We start from the raw sequence: 17,238 nt of genomic DNA on the forward strand, positions 1-17,238 counted from the left end.
TTATATCATTTTTTTAAATTGTGGATTTGGAAAAAAAATGCCTTTAGAACAGAACTGTGTTACAGAGAGTGGAGGTGAGCCCACATGGCGCCGGATCTGCCACGCGAGTCCTGGCCCGGGCTCCCACATCTCCTGGCCTGAGCAGTCCCCATCACGTCCGTCCCCTGACTAAGCAACCAGGAAGCCCATGGGGCTGCCTGTTTCTCCAAGCAGATGGCCCTGTGCTTTTCACAACAGACGACGAAGTCAGGCTAGTTTCAAGGACTGGCTCATTCAGCTCACCAACTGGCTGGCTTAAGGGTGCTGAGTAACGAGCCACCACATCTGGCACCTGAGCCCCACTTTGTTCCCCGTGCAGGTAGTGCTCATTTCAATCCCACGTGCTTGTGGAGGTGGCATGTGTCAGGACCACGTCTCTCTCTCTCCCCTTTTTTTCTGTAGCTGCTGGAATTCTTTCATCACTATTAATACCTGGCCTCGTGAGACCTAAGGCTGGAGAACTCAAAGGAGCATTCCATGGTTGAGGTTTTTAATGCAAGATAAATTGTCAGTGTTTGATGTTCTTGTATAAATATGATTTTTAAATGTGTTGGTTTTTTCTGATGACTCGTTGCTGCGAGGATGGGTTCCTTCATGCCTCTAGTCAAGAAGCACTTGCTGAGTTCCACAATGTGCAAGCATCCTGCTCGTAAAATTCTCTCCCATCAGCCCAGACCAGACACTGTCTTACCCTCTGCTCTCTTCCTGAGCTCTAGAGTAGTTCCTGGCATATGGAAGATGCTGCTACATTTTTCAATGAATGAGTTACACACTGAGACAAGGGTTACCTGCATTTCCCAGGAATTCTTATAACAAACATCAGTATAAAGACCTTTCCCTGTCTGCCAAGTCGTTCCTATCTGCCAACTCCTGCCCTACAGGGTGGGCACAGCTTCACAGCCAATTAGTGAATGAACCGCCTGATGTTGACTGAACACCTACTATGTGCAATCCCCATCCTAGACAATCGGGCCATTGAAGGACATGTAAGATATAGTCCCTATTTTCAAACAAAAACAGTAGTTACCACAAAGTAACAGAGTGACCACGGACCCCAGGCGCAACCTCAGGTAACAGACACAGTCCCAGGAGGAGCCTTCCTCAGAGCTTTATGTGGTGCTGAGGCCACGCGGGTGGTGGGCAGAGGAGAACCCAGGAGCAGAGGAAGAAGACAGGTGCCGCTACACAGTAGGAGACTTGAACTGGGGCGCAAAGCCCAGGTGGAGAATGGAAGAAAGGGCATAGTAGGAATGCAGGTATGTGTGTGTGGGTGGGGGGGGGTGGGGGGTGACGGAGCATAGCATCAACACAATCGGGAAGAAGGCAGAGCATACAAGGCATGCCAAGAGTTAATTCAGTTCAGGGCAATGTGAGTCAATTGAATAAATATTGATTGAGCACGTACTACGTGCCAGGCATTGTGACAGTACTAGGGATACAATGCTTAACAAGACAGATGTGGGCCCTGGCTCACTGGCTACTGGGAGATACAGGCAAGTAAACAGACAATTACAGTGCAGTGTGACAAGTGCTGTGATAGGAAAAAGCGCCGGTGCTATGAGGACACAGACTGAAGCAGCCCTGACGTGGAGTTCAGGAAAACCTCCAGAAAAAGGGCAGGTGAGCTGACACCTGACACCCAAGGCAGGAATTAGTGAGGTGAAGCAGGTAGGGTATAGAGCACCTGCCCCAGTGGAGCAGGTGAGATGGGCTGAGGCTGTGAGGGCAGAGGGGAGGGCGTGCTAACAGAGGGGCTGGGGCGGACGCAGCGGCCAGATTAGGCGGCCTCTTGCAATTCACATGAAGGAGCCTGAACTTTATCCTAGGAGCAGTGCTAACCACTGAAGAATTTTAAGCAAGAGAGTGAAACAAACAGATTTGCTTTTTGGACGTGTAACTGTCCACAGTGTGAGACGGCCGTCAGAGGGAAATGAGGGATAAGAACAGGGGTGATATGTAGCTGGATTCGCCAAGGTCTATCCCTAACACTGTGCAGAACGAAAGGAATATTTCACGAATGACTTGATCAAGCAATCAGTTGTTCAGTTTGGGAATGGAAATGTGAGACCTGAGATATAGGACAAAGTTGTCTGGGGGGGTGTAAGGGTCTGAGTGAATGCATGTTGGGACAACATGTTCACATGTCCTGGATCTCATCTGACAAGGGATACAGATGACAATGGAGACCAGCTTAGCAGAGGGAAGTAGCTTCAGTGCTGGGGTCCAAAGACCCGGTCTGAGCCCTCGTTTTGCCAGTTGTTAATTTTGAGCTGTGCCTTCATTTCTCTCTCCCTCAGATCCCACATGCTCTCTCTTTTTTATGTGCAACTATGAAGCAGAATATAATGGGAATGGTTCTCCCAGTCTGTGTATTTCTGTTTTCAGTTGATGTGTAGGAACTGAGGTAAGATTTGCAGCCAGTGGCATTTTCATTGTAAAAACAAGTACATGCAACCTGTGTGACAATGGAGTTGAGGTTTAGTTGAAAGAGAATTTAGAAATCAAGCAGGCAGGGGTGTTCAAATTTTGGGCAGGTGACTCTAACGTGTCAGTTGGAGACCCTGCAGAGAGTTGGGTGGAGGAAGGTAAAAGCCATCTCCTGTTGCTGTCCCCAAGGAAGGGGAGTGGGGTAGGGTGGGGCAGAAATAGGCAGGAACCAGTAATGTGCTTGAAGGTCACAGGGGTCAGTGAGGTAGCTTTGTAAACACACAGCCATTTAGGGACACAATCTAGTCCAGAATTCTGTTCCCATAAGTTCAGTGCTCTCTCACACTCCACTGTGTCACATTCATTATGACAATTCAAGATCTAGGAAGGATAACTTGTGTGAGGTCCAAGCTAAGAGGTCTTCTCACAATTCTGTGACTGTAGCTGACAGCCCAGAGCTAGATTGCCTGGCAGACAGAGAGGGCAAAATGGGCATCCTGGCTGGTGGAGGTGAGGAGTCCTGGGACCTGGCTGATTGGAAAGGAGAGAAGCCCTCAGGAAGGAGGGGGTAGGGCCATATCCTCGCTGGAGAAAAGCTGGGAGAATCATAGCACGCATAGATCCAGACATATCACCCAAATAATAAAGGAAGAGAAGAAAGAATAAAGCAGGTGAAGAACAGGTCTGGGAAAAGGTTTGTGAAGAAGTGCTAGGGAACCAGTTCAACAAAAAATGCTTGTCATGCAGACTGAAGAGGACAGGAAGAAAGCAACTGTGTGTTTTAGGTACTTTAGACACTAAGTCTCCTCCCGACAGCGTTTTTCCGATCACATCAGCCCTTCCTGCTGCCCCGGCACTCTCACACCTGCCCACCTGGCCCCCTCTGGTCTGTGCTTTGCTTTTTCCTGCACAGGAGTTTGACACCTCTGACCATCACTGAACTAAGAAGAAATTCACGAAAACAGCTTCCTTAAGAAATGTCATTTTCAGCTTGTGGCCTTCATTCCCATTTTCTAAACTACCTCCTAGCTATTTCCTAAAGCAATATAAAGACTCAGCTGTCAGAGGAATCAACATCATTTTTATGAAGTAAAACATGATTGGATTATTCTTTCCTTTTCTTCTACCATTGAGTTAGCTCTCAGCAGTTGGGTCTAATCTGTCCTCCATAAAGACTAATAAATCAGTTAATCACAATAAAAAGGCCACTTGCACTTTCTACCGGAAATTCCCACGCAAATAATACTGAAATCAAGCTGATGAAACGCTGTCCACTCTGCGGTGAGTGACCCCTCAGGTAGGGTTCACTGTCACAGGCACCAGCCCCAGTCCCCATGTCTATAAGACCCAGGCACAGCCATCTAAAGCAGGCATCAGAGTCCCTTCATCAGGAGTAAAAGCCAAGAGTCCTCCAAGCTCGCATACATTTCACCATCCACATTGTTTAACCCAGCACTTTTCTACAAATCATTTCAGGCTCTGAGGCAAGACAGGAATTTGAAGCATGCATTTGAGTACTTAATGGTGTTAATTTCTGGGGCACACAAACGTCAGCTTCGCTCAACAATCCAATCATCTTGCAAAATAAAGAAAATATGCCAGAGAACGAAAGACACATGGACTTCTTCAGGCCTGCCAGCCACGCTGTTCCTGACTGGTAATAAAACAGCTGCCTAATGACTGACCCTTAAAGCTGTGACCACAAATAGAGAATAAAAGAAATAAAAAGGGGGTGCTTTCTGATCAAAGAAACACTTTTTTTTTGCATTAAAACATGTTTCTTTGGTTACTTTAAGTAAGCTCTGAAAAGTGTCCTAAGTTAATTTTAAATGTAACACAGCCGATTATAACAAATGAAATACAGTCCTTGTTTGGTTTTGTTTCGAACCAGCAGTTTAAACAATTCCTACCTGGAAATATGGATGGTCTCTTTTTCGGGCGCCTCAGGTGAACGGGTTCCAAGTTTTTATGGTTTCTTTGAAGTCTTCCTCTAATGTCATGTCCTAGGAGGAGTTCAGGAGGCAGGCTGCTGCGTCTTGATGACTTATAATCATTTTGAGTTGAATGTAGCTTGTTCTTCGTTCTGGAATATAAATTGCTGTCATCAACTGCCATTGTAGAAGATGCATTACAGACTCTTAACAAAAATCTGCGAAGCCAAAGCCAGTGGCGGCCAGGCCACCTCCACCCAGGCTCAGATGTTGCCTGCTCGGCCCACACTTATTTGGGAAGCTCAAAGTGGATAGGCGTGGACTTGAGCAGGTGTAGAATTACTAAGAGGCTCCTCCTTTCAACACTTAATAGCACAGGGGAGGAGACATGCAAAAAATCATTAGGGGAATTTGAGCAGATGTGGCACACGCGTCCGTGCTCTCGCAGACGGTATTAAAAGGGGGGTAAGGGTTGCTACATGAAATTTCTGTTCTATTGGCATAATGCCATAAAGCAAACACAACTCACTAGCTAAGAATGAATACCTATGCAAACTGTAGGGCTCGTTTTTCCTAAGTTCCAAACTCTTACAGACTTTAAAATTGTTCGAGAAACATTTTCACATGCCCTCATAACTTTTTGCTCCAAACTACAGACACAGAACACACATCCGTCTCTATTAAATTCCTTATTTGGCAGGCAGCCAACTGGAAGTTGGCTGGGAGATGATGAGAGATGGTGGGTGATGATCAGGAAGGAACCGCAGTGGGTGTGTGACCAGCTGCAGTGCCGGGAACCGAGCACTGCCGACCCCCCCTTCCATCCTGTGCTCTACCTGGCAGATGGCTGCTCCAAAAGGTCAGCTGTCTGGCCGCGTGGTCAGAGGTCTAGCAAACAAGCCCTGACCGTGGCAATGACGACGGCCTCCACTCAGCAAAGTGGGTGTTGTTCTCTTTGTGAGGCTTCTGCCTGGCTTTCAACTACAAGGGTCAATTGCTTTGGTGGTCTGAGAAAAGCAGCATTTACTCGATCCCTGCCTTGACCTGTCACACATTTTCTCTCTCTTCTAGAGTTTGCCATTTGGTGTCCTTTGTTCCCTTTCCCCTTGCTCTATTTCTGTGGAAATTGTTCTTCATCTTTTCTTTAATCCACTGTACAGAAATCCTAACGCCCTAATTTATTGTCTCCAGCTAGGCACGCCGCAGGGCTGTGCCCTCTGGGTCTACAGAGGCAGCTCCCCTCCCCCACACTCCCTCTCACACCTCTCCTGTTCTGTCTGGCTGCAGCGTGAGTCAGAAGATCAAGAAGATACCATCTGCCTTTTCTCTTCCCAGCGCCTGGGATCAGTACATACAGAACATTATAAAGGAATTAGTGGTCGGTTCAGAAATCACTATTTGCTGTGCTTCCTGGAGGCCAAGTAGGTTTTATTATTTGTTAAAATGTAGGAGTTGGGTCTCTTTACCTAATTAAGGGTGCACTTGTACACTGAGCACTTTCATTCTCTATTCTTACTCTTCAGCAACAAGTCTTCAAACTTTCTGAAGAGAAAAGCATTTTTTAACTAGTATGTCCAGATTAGGGTTGCAATTATAACCCAGCAACTGTATTTACGTAATTGGATTATTGGGTTATTTTACTAATTCTGAGAAACACCTACACCATTTTCCTCACAGGACTTAGAACTATTTTGCCAAATTGAAATGTATCCTGATTTTCAAAACAGTGAGTGGCTCACTATAAAACTATTTTTAAAAAGCCTACAAGACTGCTTGAAATCTCCCTTAGCTTAATGAAAATACATTTTTTTCTAGTAAAGAAATAAAAAGTATTTTTTAAAGTTCGAGATAATGACTTAATAATAGAAAAAAAGAACATTTCCATAACCCAAACCTCAAGAACAGTGTTAAAGTTTCAAATACACAGCAGGGTAGAGTCACAAAATATTGGCTGCTAACTGGGAGAAATACAGCAGCAACAACAAGAGAATGTCAAGCTCCTCAGTGACTGTTTCTTTCCTAATCCACGGTGTCACCCTGGGTGTAAATAACTGTGTGTGATGTGAAATGGGAGTCTCCGAGGAGAGGTGTGATCATTACACACCGTGTGCAGCAGGCCCAGCCGCATAGTGTGCACAGGTAATTTCCTCATTGTTTGACGAAGCTGGCTGGAAACACAGAGTTGCGTGTTTAAGTACCTGGAATGCGTTAGAGTAACAGCCATCATTTACTGCATGCTTCATACCTGCCCGGTTGTGCGCTGAGCCTTGGGCGCGCATCACCGCACTGACTCCTCTAATCACCCTGTTTGGAGGTGAGCACACTGAGGCCCTGAGTCCGGCGTCTCATGGGGGAGAAGCACTGAGAGTTAGGGCTTCCAGGACCCACAGCTCGTGGTCAAGTCCCTGCTTTATACCACAACACTACGATGCATTACTCAGTGTACGTAAAATCTAAAAGAAATTGGAAAGTCTATCCCTGTTTTCCTAAAACAATTCTTGCTTTTCAGCAGATTCCCTGTGTCAGCTATAGGGCTGAGGAATGGTCCAGCTCACCTGACTCCGCCCGCTCCATGTCACTGAGCTGTCAGTGGCTCATTAGGTTCATGGGATGAAAGTGGCAAAAGAAAAAAAAGGAGAATTCAGATTTCTGCTCTAATAATAAAGCATCCATGTTGAGGCTTTTCATATTAAAATGCACTTAATTTAAATATTACAGTTTCCTGAGACTTAAATTATAATTAGGAAAAAAAAAGCACAATCCTGGGATAGAGGCTCTCCGGATGCCCTGATCCTCTAAAAATTAAATGATGTGAAAGAGGTTGGAAGGCTCCTGACATGCTCAGATTAATCTGTCTCCTGCCCAACTCATTCTCCCCTCATAGGGAATAAAAACACATAGGAATCTAGCTCAACAAATACATTTCTTTAAAGAGAAAGGTGGAAACAACTTGAATTTGCTATTATAAAAACTTTAAGGCAATGAAAACAAAGAACAATATTTATTTAAAAGCAGTATTAAATCTGTGAACATGAAAAAAGTAAACTTTCCTTTCAAAATATTTAAACTGGCAGTCAACATGAGTGATAATCAACCACAGAAAACTTAGCTTGGTTTGGTCTAACTGAGAATATGCATAGATTTTATGTTCAGTCTACCCCTCTCTCTTTAGAAACAGCCCAAAGTGTAATTTCATTTTTTTTTTTTTTTCAGGCAGTCATATGAATGATGATATTGGGCTCTGGGCTAAGAAGATTCTCAAAACTTATAGCATAATTAAGTAACTTTAAATATATAACTGGACACTTGCTATTTCTATACTTTTTAAATTAGTTTCAGGTGTACAAAACAATGTAATAGTTAGACATTTACATCCTTCACAAAGTGATAATACCCCTCCCCCAAGCTACATCATATATAGCTGTTACAATTCCATTGACTCTATTCCTGTACTTTTTAAACATCATTATGTTTTAAAGGTCTCCATTTTTCTAAACATCCAATATTAATCTCTTTTGAATTATTCTAATTTCTTACCCTTCAAGACATTGTGTATTTTATATAAAATGATGTTACCGTCTCATGAACATTTTATTCTTTCTGGTGATAAGACATTATCTTCTTTCTCTTAGAATGTTCAAATATCCCACAGAAACACATTTCCTCACTTTGCAGCCATGTGAATTTTGATAGTTTTTAAGTAGCATGACAGAATTATTTGCTTTTTGTAAGAAAGCTGCAAGTTTAGAACCGTACAATTTTACAACGATAACCATCTTTCTCATTATCACCTTCTAAAGAATGGTCCACCAGAAAGACTTTAGGTTGTTAGGATTCACCAAATTAGCTTCCCAATCTCAATCTGATTGCTATACCAAAAAACCTGCAAATGTTTCTTAGTTTTGAACTCTTTATTCAGTTATTAAACAGTTTGCCACAAGGAAAAACTAATTGTATAGCACGTCAGAATGATGGCTATCACCAGCAAGATGCCCCACTGACACACCTGCCCAGGAGGTCACCGACCACCTGTAATTTCCAACACACGTTTGCAGGTGTTGGGACCAACATCTGCAATATTCTGTAGGGTGTGATTATGGCTAAGGAAATCTCCTTAGTTCCTAAAAACATTGAAGACTTTTCAGTACTGATCTCATTGGCTCTCCATAGCAATGAACACAAATGACCAGCCTTTTGCTCTTAAAATTCTCTGTTCCCTTGGCTTCCAGGGCACTATTATCTCTTGTATTTCACTCTATGTTTCAGGTCCCTCTGCCCAGATTCTTCAGGGGTTCCTTAAAAGTCTATTTTCTTCCCTCTTTCCCTCGCTCCTTCTCTTTTGCGAAGCCATTTATTGAGCATCTACTATGTCCAAGAACCTGTTCTTGAGAACCTATTCATTGGGAAGGGAGCAGACCTATAACAAGCTAGTTATTGCCACACCGAGTGACCGCTCATGCAGAGGTGACACAAAAAAAGCTATTTGGTTAACTCTTCCCGATGGAGAGGGGGATGACGGTAAGGGAATGGTTTTCAGAGGAGAAGGGTGAGTTCACAAGGCAGATGAGGGGTGTCTGTGCAAAGGCACTAAGATGTGACGTAACACCAAATGTCCGTAAGACAGCAAGTCCTGAACCCCACCAGGGTATTAGATTATTACATCATGCAAAAGTACAGGCATTGGGCAAGCCTAAAAATGGGGCTGAAGGAAAAAACATAAATTGGCATTATTCTCTATTTTTTTAAACACCACCACAAATTAAACATATGGAAGACACCTACTTAAAAAAACATATATCTGTATTAAAAAAACTGGCTGAAACCTTTTTAAACAGTTTGGTAATTTCTAACAAAATGTAAAAAGATATTTTTAAAAGTCTGGCTCCAGTAAGTAACCCTTCTCCTGAATCATCTTTATTTATTCCAGAATCTGTGCTACAGGGATTTGCAAAAGCAGACTCTTACACAAGTTTTTAATGTCATGCAGACTGTACCTTTTAAAAAAAGCTTTAGTACCAGTTCTTACTGGCTTGAAATTCAACTTCATTTACATTTGCATTCCTCATTGTTCAATTTTGCAAGTCTCAGCAGAATGCTTTAGGACTGCCTGGCTGGCCTTTTCTCAGATTCAGGTAGGGCTTAAGGGCACATTTTTCTGGGCTTGCGGTGCAGCATTTTGGTGACAGCGTACAACACAAGCAAACCTTCCTCCCTATACTACGGCTGACACACCCATGTGGTCCATGAGAGGAAAGACTGAGAGTTCTTCTTCTTATTCTTCTGTTTAAGGGTTGAACTGCAATTGGCATTCATAACAGAATTGAAGCTTTTGAAAATTTTGTCCAAATACTAGACAGCGTAACCTCAGAAACGTGATTGCCAAAACCAGGTGGACAAGTGCCTGGTGTAACTGAGATGGCAGGGACATGTTCATCAGTCATACTCACCTGTGACTACAACTTTCATCTGTGTGCTGATGACATCTAAGTCCAGTCCCCATCCCCAATTTCTACGTGGGGCACTAGATCTGTGTATCCATTTGCACACCCAAACTTTTCTGGTGGGAACTCAGCATGTACAAATCTGCTCCCCACTCGCCAACCTGCAGCTCCTGAAATTTCTGATCTCACTACAATGGTACCACCACTTACCCAGTGACGGAAGCTATAAACCTTGGAGTTACTCTGCCCGAATGATGTCATGTTTACCCTTTACACATCTTTCATCTGTGTCATCTCCTGAAGATCTGCTGTCACTGCCTAGTGGTCGCCTTTATTAGCTCATTCCTGAGCTATTGCTTTAGACTCCCAACAGGCCTGGCTACTTCTAGTCCTAGTTCCTCAAGCATTCCACCTTTCACCTGGCATCTTGACCCCTCCTAGCTTAGCAAATTACCTCTGATAAGTCCATTTCCCTCTTCAAAAGTCTCAAGAATTAGACAGGACATCTCTGATGTGCTGACCTGTCCAGGAAATCATAAGGCTAGTTCTAACCTTGACACAAACACTAGGCATCTCTTAATGCAACACAAGATAACTTTAGCATTTATAGCAGCCATATTTCCTTACTGTCTGCTGGTTTGACCAACCCAAACCCCAAACTTAAACATGGCTGTGGTCTCCCCAATCCTGGACCTCAACAACTGACTTTCTGAAATGCACAGAGGCCTTTCATACTGTCTCCAGGAGACTTCACTTGGTTGCTTTGGGTTCTTACCTCCAGCCCTTGCTTTCTTCTACAAGTGTGGGGCTCTGTTTGGGGTATGGGGAGAGCAGGAAGGGTAGTATTTACAGATAAATCCGACAAAAGATGTGACAGATATATACAGTAAAACTAAATATGTTACTAAGAGGAATTACAGAAAACCTATATAAGTAGAGAGCTATACCATGTTCACAGGTCAGAAGACTCAATAGTGTTAAGATATCAGTTCTTTCCAAATTAATCTATCGATTCACTGCAATCTCAATCAAAATCCTAGCAGGCTGTTTTGTAGAAATTGATGAACTGATACTAAAATTCACATGGGACCACGAATAGCCAAAACATCTTTGAAAAAGAAAAAAAGTTGGGGGATTAATACTACCAATTTCAAACTGGATATAAAGCTACAATAATCACGTCATGTAGTTCTGGCTTAAAGATAGACAAAAAGATAATGGAACAGAGCACAGAGTCCAGAATGGATCTACATATAAATGGACAACTGATTTTTTATAAAGGTGCAAAGGCAATTCAGTGGAGAAAGGATAGTCTTTTCAATAAATAGTGATAGAATAATTAGATATGCAAAAACAAACAAACTTGGATCTATACCTTCCACCACATGCAAAAGTGAACTAAAAATGGACCACAAACCTAAATGTAAACTCTAAAAACCATAAATTTTCTAAAAGAAAATGTAGGAGAAAATCTCTGGTTCATAAAAAAATTAAATAAATTAGACTTTATCAAAATTGAAATTTTCCAAAGAAATTAAAAAATTGTCTGCTCTTTGAAAGACACTGTGAAGAGAATGAAAAGATAAGTCACAGGCTGGGAGAAAACATTTGGAAGGCATATATTTGGTAAAGAAAGAAGGCAGACCAAAAAGTCTGCATACTGTATGATTCCATTTATATAAACTTCTAGAAAATGTAAAGTAATCTACAGTGACAGAACAGATCTGCAGCTGCCTGGTGAGGGGGTAGCGGGGTGGGAAGGAGAGATGACCAAGGGGCATGATGAAATGTTGGGGGTGACAAATTTGTAGGTACATACATATAACTGAACTAATCAAATTGTACACTTTACATACGAGCAGTTTATTACATGTATACCTCCCCCAGTACCTTTGATCAGATTCAGAAATTAGTGAAACAATTCTTCTGAGTCCATCATCCGCATGAAGACTGAGACATGCACATATACCCATTTTTAATTTATGCAGCATAACCTCCAAGAACGCCTGAAAGAATGTTTATGTTGGCACTCCCTGTAACCCATTCATTGCGACAGTGAATTGCGAGGGAGGGCAGGCCACAGCGACCACAGAACGAATAAATGAGTAAATGAGTTAAAAGCTGCAATGAACTCTGAGGAAAAAGGCATTTCTTAAGAGGAAGTTTCCTCACAAGCTACCAAGAAAAACTGTGAGATCTTTTGGGCCGAAGAACTTCAAGATCAGGAAGAACACAGGTGATCTTAGCTGACCTAGGCTCAGCCTTGCCAACACCAACAGGCTGGACGAAATGAGCTTGTTGGCAGAATCCTCCCAGCTTCTGGCACTGCGTTTGTTCTACAGACCATCCATCCTATATGAACTTCCCAGGAGGAAACGGCAGCATGAAAACCTTCAGTGGCTTTGAAGCTTGCGCTAACCTTGAACTGATTGTTGAGGTGACATCACACATTGACTGAAAAGCATTTGCTATGGCCCAGTCACTTTACACACTGAGACAGCTCTGTTCTGTGCAAACCCAGGTAGAGACCAAGGAAAAACTTTACAACTCATGGCCACTTTAAATGCCAACTTATCTTTGTATAGTTAGCATTTTTAAAAATATCTTACTATTATACTTGTTATATATACAAGAGTAAAAGTAAAGTTTCTCAGAAAATGATACTAAGCAAACAAAAAAATCTGTAAGACTATAGATTTAAATATCACAATTAAAGAGCCCAATCTATGGACAGAGAACTCTGTACCCCAAAATAATGCCTTCTCAAATTCATTTAGAACATCAGAAAAATGGACCATGTACTAGGCCACAAAACAGATCTCCAAATACCAATTTGTTTCATGCTGTCTCACTATGTGAGACATTCTCTTATCACGACGCAATAAAACGGGAAATCAACATAAAATTAGCAAAAAAACATTGTCTCTTAAGGCAACGCTGATACTAGTAATGTATTGTGCACTGTCCGTTGTCATGACCTGTGCTAAGCATTTCTCAGGCAGTATTTCGTCTACCCCATGAGTGTGGGGCTACATTATCTCCACTTTACAGAGAAGGAAGCACTTTAAGGCCAACCAAGAAACTGCGTGAGTAACTAATTATAGTGAAGCCTATTCCCCCTTTAATACCAAAATCTATATCGTAAAAATGTCCCATTAGGTTCTTCGTTTCCCAACCACCTCCAGGCTCTTCCTTTTGCTTCTGTGTTCCCTCTCCCTGGTTCCTTATCTTTAACCACCCACATTTCTGGGCCATTTTCTATGACCAGGAAAAAGCAACTGAATCAAATGAGAAATTTCCAAAGGTGTCCTGCAAAGTACCTCCACTGTCACACGTTGACAAGAGCCACAATTTTCTATTCTCCGCCCAAAATTAAATTCCAACCCACAATGCAGATGCCTATGTTTTATACAAAATTTTCTAATCTGCCACATTTGTTCACTCAGCATTGAGTCCCAGCCAGCTTCCCAGAAACTCTGTCACAGCTTGGGAACACCTTCAGCAGTAGGTGGGTCTTAATGCTCCACTTCAATTCTCCCCGGCTCCCCCATCATCTCAGAAAGACCTGTCTGTCTGTCTGCCTACCTATCTACCTACCCTTCTATTTTTTTAAAAATCATTTTCTAGATGAAAAGGTGATTTATTTTATATCATATTCTAGAAGCTAGGAAAGGTCCAATTATCAGAAACAAAACTTCATATAAATCAAACCAACATCTTTCTACCCCCCCACACAAAATATAACTATAAATTTTATTAATTTATGATGTATAGTGAAGAGATAGCATCTTAAGACATCTCTTGAAGCAGACCTATGTTTGGTTTGTTGCACCAAATTCATCCTTCTTACAGGTCTTATTAGTACTGTTAGTACTTACGATATTAAAAAAAAGACATTTTCATAGTAACTAAATATCGAAAGAATTCCCTATTTCAGGTTCTTTTTGACTGTTTTTTAAACTCTCTCTTTTGATTACAAAGGACATACATGTTTGTTATTTGCTGAGCACTTACTATAAATAAAAAGCACAAAAAAAGTAGATACAATGGCGCCAAAACATTTTACAATCTCACCAATCAAGAGAACCACTATCAACATTTTGGCACATTTGGTTTCAGATTCCACTGTCCTGCCACCCACCAGTCACCAAACTCAGCCTCAGAGCCGGCTCTCAACCCGTGAATCCATCCAGGGAACAGGGGGTATTTCCAGAGCCTCCTGAGTGAGTGTGTCATGTGGGAGACCCTGCTTGCTGTGCCATGTGTCGTGCGGGGTGTCATGCGGGGTCTCTGCTCCCACTCCCCACATAAGAACGCAGGATGTCGCTAGACCAAAAAGGAACACCCACGGAGCCATAAGTAGGGGAGTCATACCACTATCCTCTCACTGGAGGCTGGATTCACATGACGTGCGACCTGCTGTTCGTTTTTCTGCGAACCGACCGACTCCTCTCGACTCACCAACCAGCGCAGCCCCGGCAGTTATATCAGTGGCCAAATGGCTAACCAGCTACAGCTGATGGTCAACTAGCCGCAGCTAACGGCCATCTACTACCGGAGCCAGCACCTTTCCATGTGAGGCCGAGAGCCTGGAAACTGCTCTCCGGGGCTTTGTCCGCACAGTGAGTGAGGCCACGGTGTAAGAAAACAGACGGTTGACACTGCGATTGTCGTGCGAGGAAGCCTGCGGGGTCTCTGGTCCCGCTCCCCCCATAAGAACGCAGGATATGGTGAGGCCAAAAAGGAACACCCACGGAGCCATAGTTAGGGGAGTCATACCACTATATTCTCTCTGGCGACACTATACTCTCACTGGAGGCTGGATCCACACTGTCCGCAAACCGCCATCCACGCTTGCCAGCCCAGCCGCCATCTTCTTGCTAGCCCCCATTCTTCTCTCTTTCATCTCTCCTTCTCTCTCCTCGGCTCTCCTCCGTAGCCACAGCAGTTATATTAGCGGCTAATTGGCTAACTGGCTACAGCTGACGGCCAATCAGCCACAGCTGACGGCCATCTACTATCCGAGCCAGCACTCCTCCACATGAGGCCGAGAGCCTGTAAACTACTTTCTGGGGCTCTGTCCCCACAGCGATAATCCAGGCAAACGTGTCTCCCGAAGGGCCGTGACTTCCCAATCCCCGGGGGTTGCGCCTGTGGAGGATTGAATGACCCAAACCAGGGAGTGTGCCTCATCCTCTGATTTTTCAAGAGAAGCTTGAAAAACCGTGCTGTTTATGTGGAAATCTCCTGATTTGTAAATGCTGGCTTCAGGTTTGTAAAAACACTGTACAGGACAAAGGACCCAAAGGTGGGCCCCAGTTGAGGGCCCTGGTCTAACCCCCTTCCCTGGGTCACACATCCAGTTTTCACAGAACTTCTTGAGTCAGTGCTTTAACCCATCATTTGTAAGCAGCAGGTCTGTGAAAGTCTTAGCTACAGAGGGGCACCCAAGTTAGAAAGGTCTAGGAAATCCTACAAATATTTGCCCTCTCTTGCAGAGTCACCAAGCAAGGGACAAGCTGAAGGCTCTTCAATCTTGCAGCAAAGACCCAATCAAGCTTAACTTTGTTTAACCAGCATTTTCCAAGCTTAGTTTAAAACAGAACTCTTTCCCCTTTCTTCTGCGTAACAGTCATTAGTATCCTTCAGCCCTGATGTTCTGCAAAACAGAGTTTGTGAAGTGCTGCCTGACCACGGAGCCATTTGTTAATGGCCACCTCAGGCACTGTAGCAGCCATGGTGGGAGAAACCAGAACAAGCATGTGACATGCCTTGAAGTCCTGCTCACAGCTCTCCAGGTCCCCTTCCCTATAAGTAGCATAGACCTGGATGCTCTGTGATCAATGCAAAATCAGCCACTTTCAACTGCACTAAAGAAGGCGGCCCAAAGAAAAGTAACTTCAAATAATCCAGATGGTGCCAAAAAGATGTATACACATTTTAAGAAAGGAAAAAACTGTATTAAAATTGTAATATTCAATATATACCGGTAACAAAAGATGAATACAAGTCACGCACACACATTTTTTTTGGCACCCCCGGTATGTATCAGGCTCAGCAGTCCACTACCAGCCAATGAGCTGTCTTTATAATTATAATTTACACAGCCAACTAAAGACATACATTTTTACTTGTCCAGTGTACACCAACTGTTAGAAGGGGGCAAATGAAGTCAAATATATAATTTACATTTTTCTACAGATTGTCTTCAAAGTTGATGGAAAATAACTGGAAGCCAACAATGTTCACACTCTGTCAGTAATCACTTTGTTCTACACCAACCTGCATTTTTCTTGTTGTTGAGCAAGTTTCTCCACAAAGGATCAGCTATCACAGCACCTTCGTGAAATGCTATCCATCAGGGCAGGTCAGTTTTTTTCCATCTGTGATTTCTTGTGGTTTCATTCTGGTCTTTACAGAGATGTAGAAGTTTGACTAGTAATTTATGAAAAGGATCTTGTGGTTTTCCATTTTTCCACAATAATGCCTCTGAACGTCTCAAAAAGAACCACTACTTCAGCTCCGGCTTTATTTTTGTCAGGACTTTATTTATACTTACTATAGATCTGAAAGGCCAAGTAAATTCCACTGTGGTTTTCCTACGTCCTCTTTTCTACTTGAGAGAGAATTCTACAGAGTTTACAGAAATAAAACAGGTGAGAATTTTGCAAAATTTTAGAATTTTGGAAAAACTAGTAATTCAGATTTAAAAATATGGTATGATATTTACCAACTGTTAGTAATGTTCAGTCCTCTGCCATTCCAGGAGAGGAACCATAAGAAATACAATTCTTTCAATCTTTTACTACAAGAGTTCCCTGTATTGTCTGAGCTGTCATTTGGAAGGTAATGTGTACATGACCATACTGTACAGACATACCTATGAACCTCTGTTCCCTAGAAAACATCTAGAATTTTACTTCCACTTTGAAGCATCAACATGACTTTAGTTAGTGCCCAGATCTGAAAGTAAGTATTTGTACAGTTGCATTACGAAGGGGAAAACAAAAAGCTGGGCAAACACGGTGCACACATATTGTTAGGGTGAGTGGGGTGAGGCTGCATTAGCTGTGACTTGATTCGATACTGAGGAACTGAGGGGCTCTCCGGGGACTTCTTGGGAACATTCTTCCCCCCAAACAAGCAACTTAGTCATTTGAATCTTCCCATTTCCTCTGGCTGTCAAACACTCTTCCTTGACACAGATTCAAAGCTGTAATTTTCTACATGCACTGCTCTTTTTTTGGAGGAGGTGTGCGGTTTGGGGCTTATGTTGTTTTGTCTGCATTCCTTGCAAACGTCTCTTCTGATGCAATGCTTCACAGAGTATTTATTATCTTACTAATCCTTAGCGGTGGAGGGAACAGTATGTACGTACACATATACTTACGTGTGTGTAT

The 17,238-nt window shown here is 42.9% G+C and overlaps 1 protein-coding gene across 2 annotated transcripts in view; it reads right to left on the reverse strand.

The window, feature by feature from the left end:
• Window positions 1–17,238, reverse strand: part of FRY (FRY microtubule binding protein) — a 433,975-nt gene that overhangs the window by 317,209 nt on the left and 99,528 nt on the right. The window contains exon 2 of one of the 2 annotated variants that reach the window (XM_074330087.2): window positions 4,377–4,549. Coding sequence is in view for 1 of the 2 variants with exons in the window: in XM_019749603.3 (XP_019605162.2) it covers window positions 4,377–4,581 (205 nt within the window). In the remaining variant the exon portion in view is untranslated. Of the gene's footprint in view, window positions 1–4,376; window positions 4,634–17,238 lie in introns of those variants that run through there. The other variant, XM_019749603.3, reaches the window with a different exon arrangement.

This window comes from Rhinolophus sinicus, chromosome 16, assembly GCF_057876585.1.
Source record: "Rhinolophus sinicus isolate RSI-liver-muscle chromosome 16, RSI-T2T, whole genome shotgun sequence".
Classification (NCBI taxonomy): domain Eukaryota; kingdom Metazoa; phylum Chordata; class Mammalia; order Chiroptera; family Rhinolophidae; genus Rhinolophus; species Rhinolophus sinicus.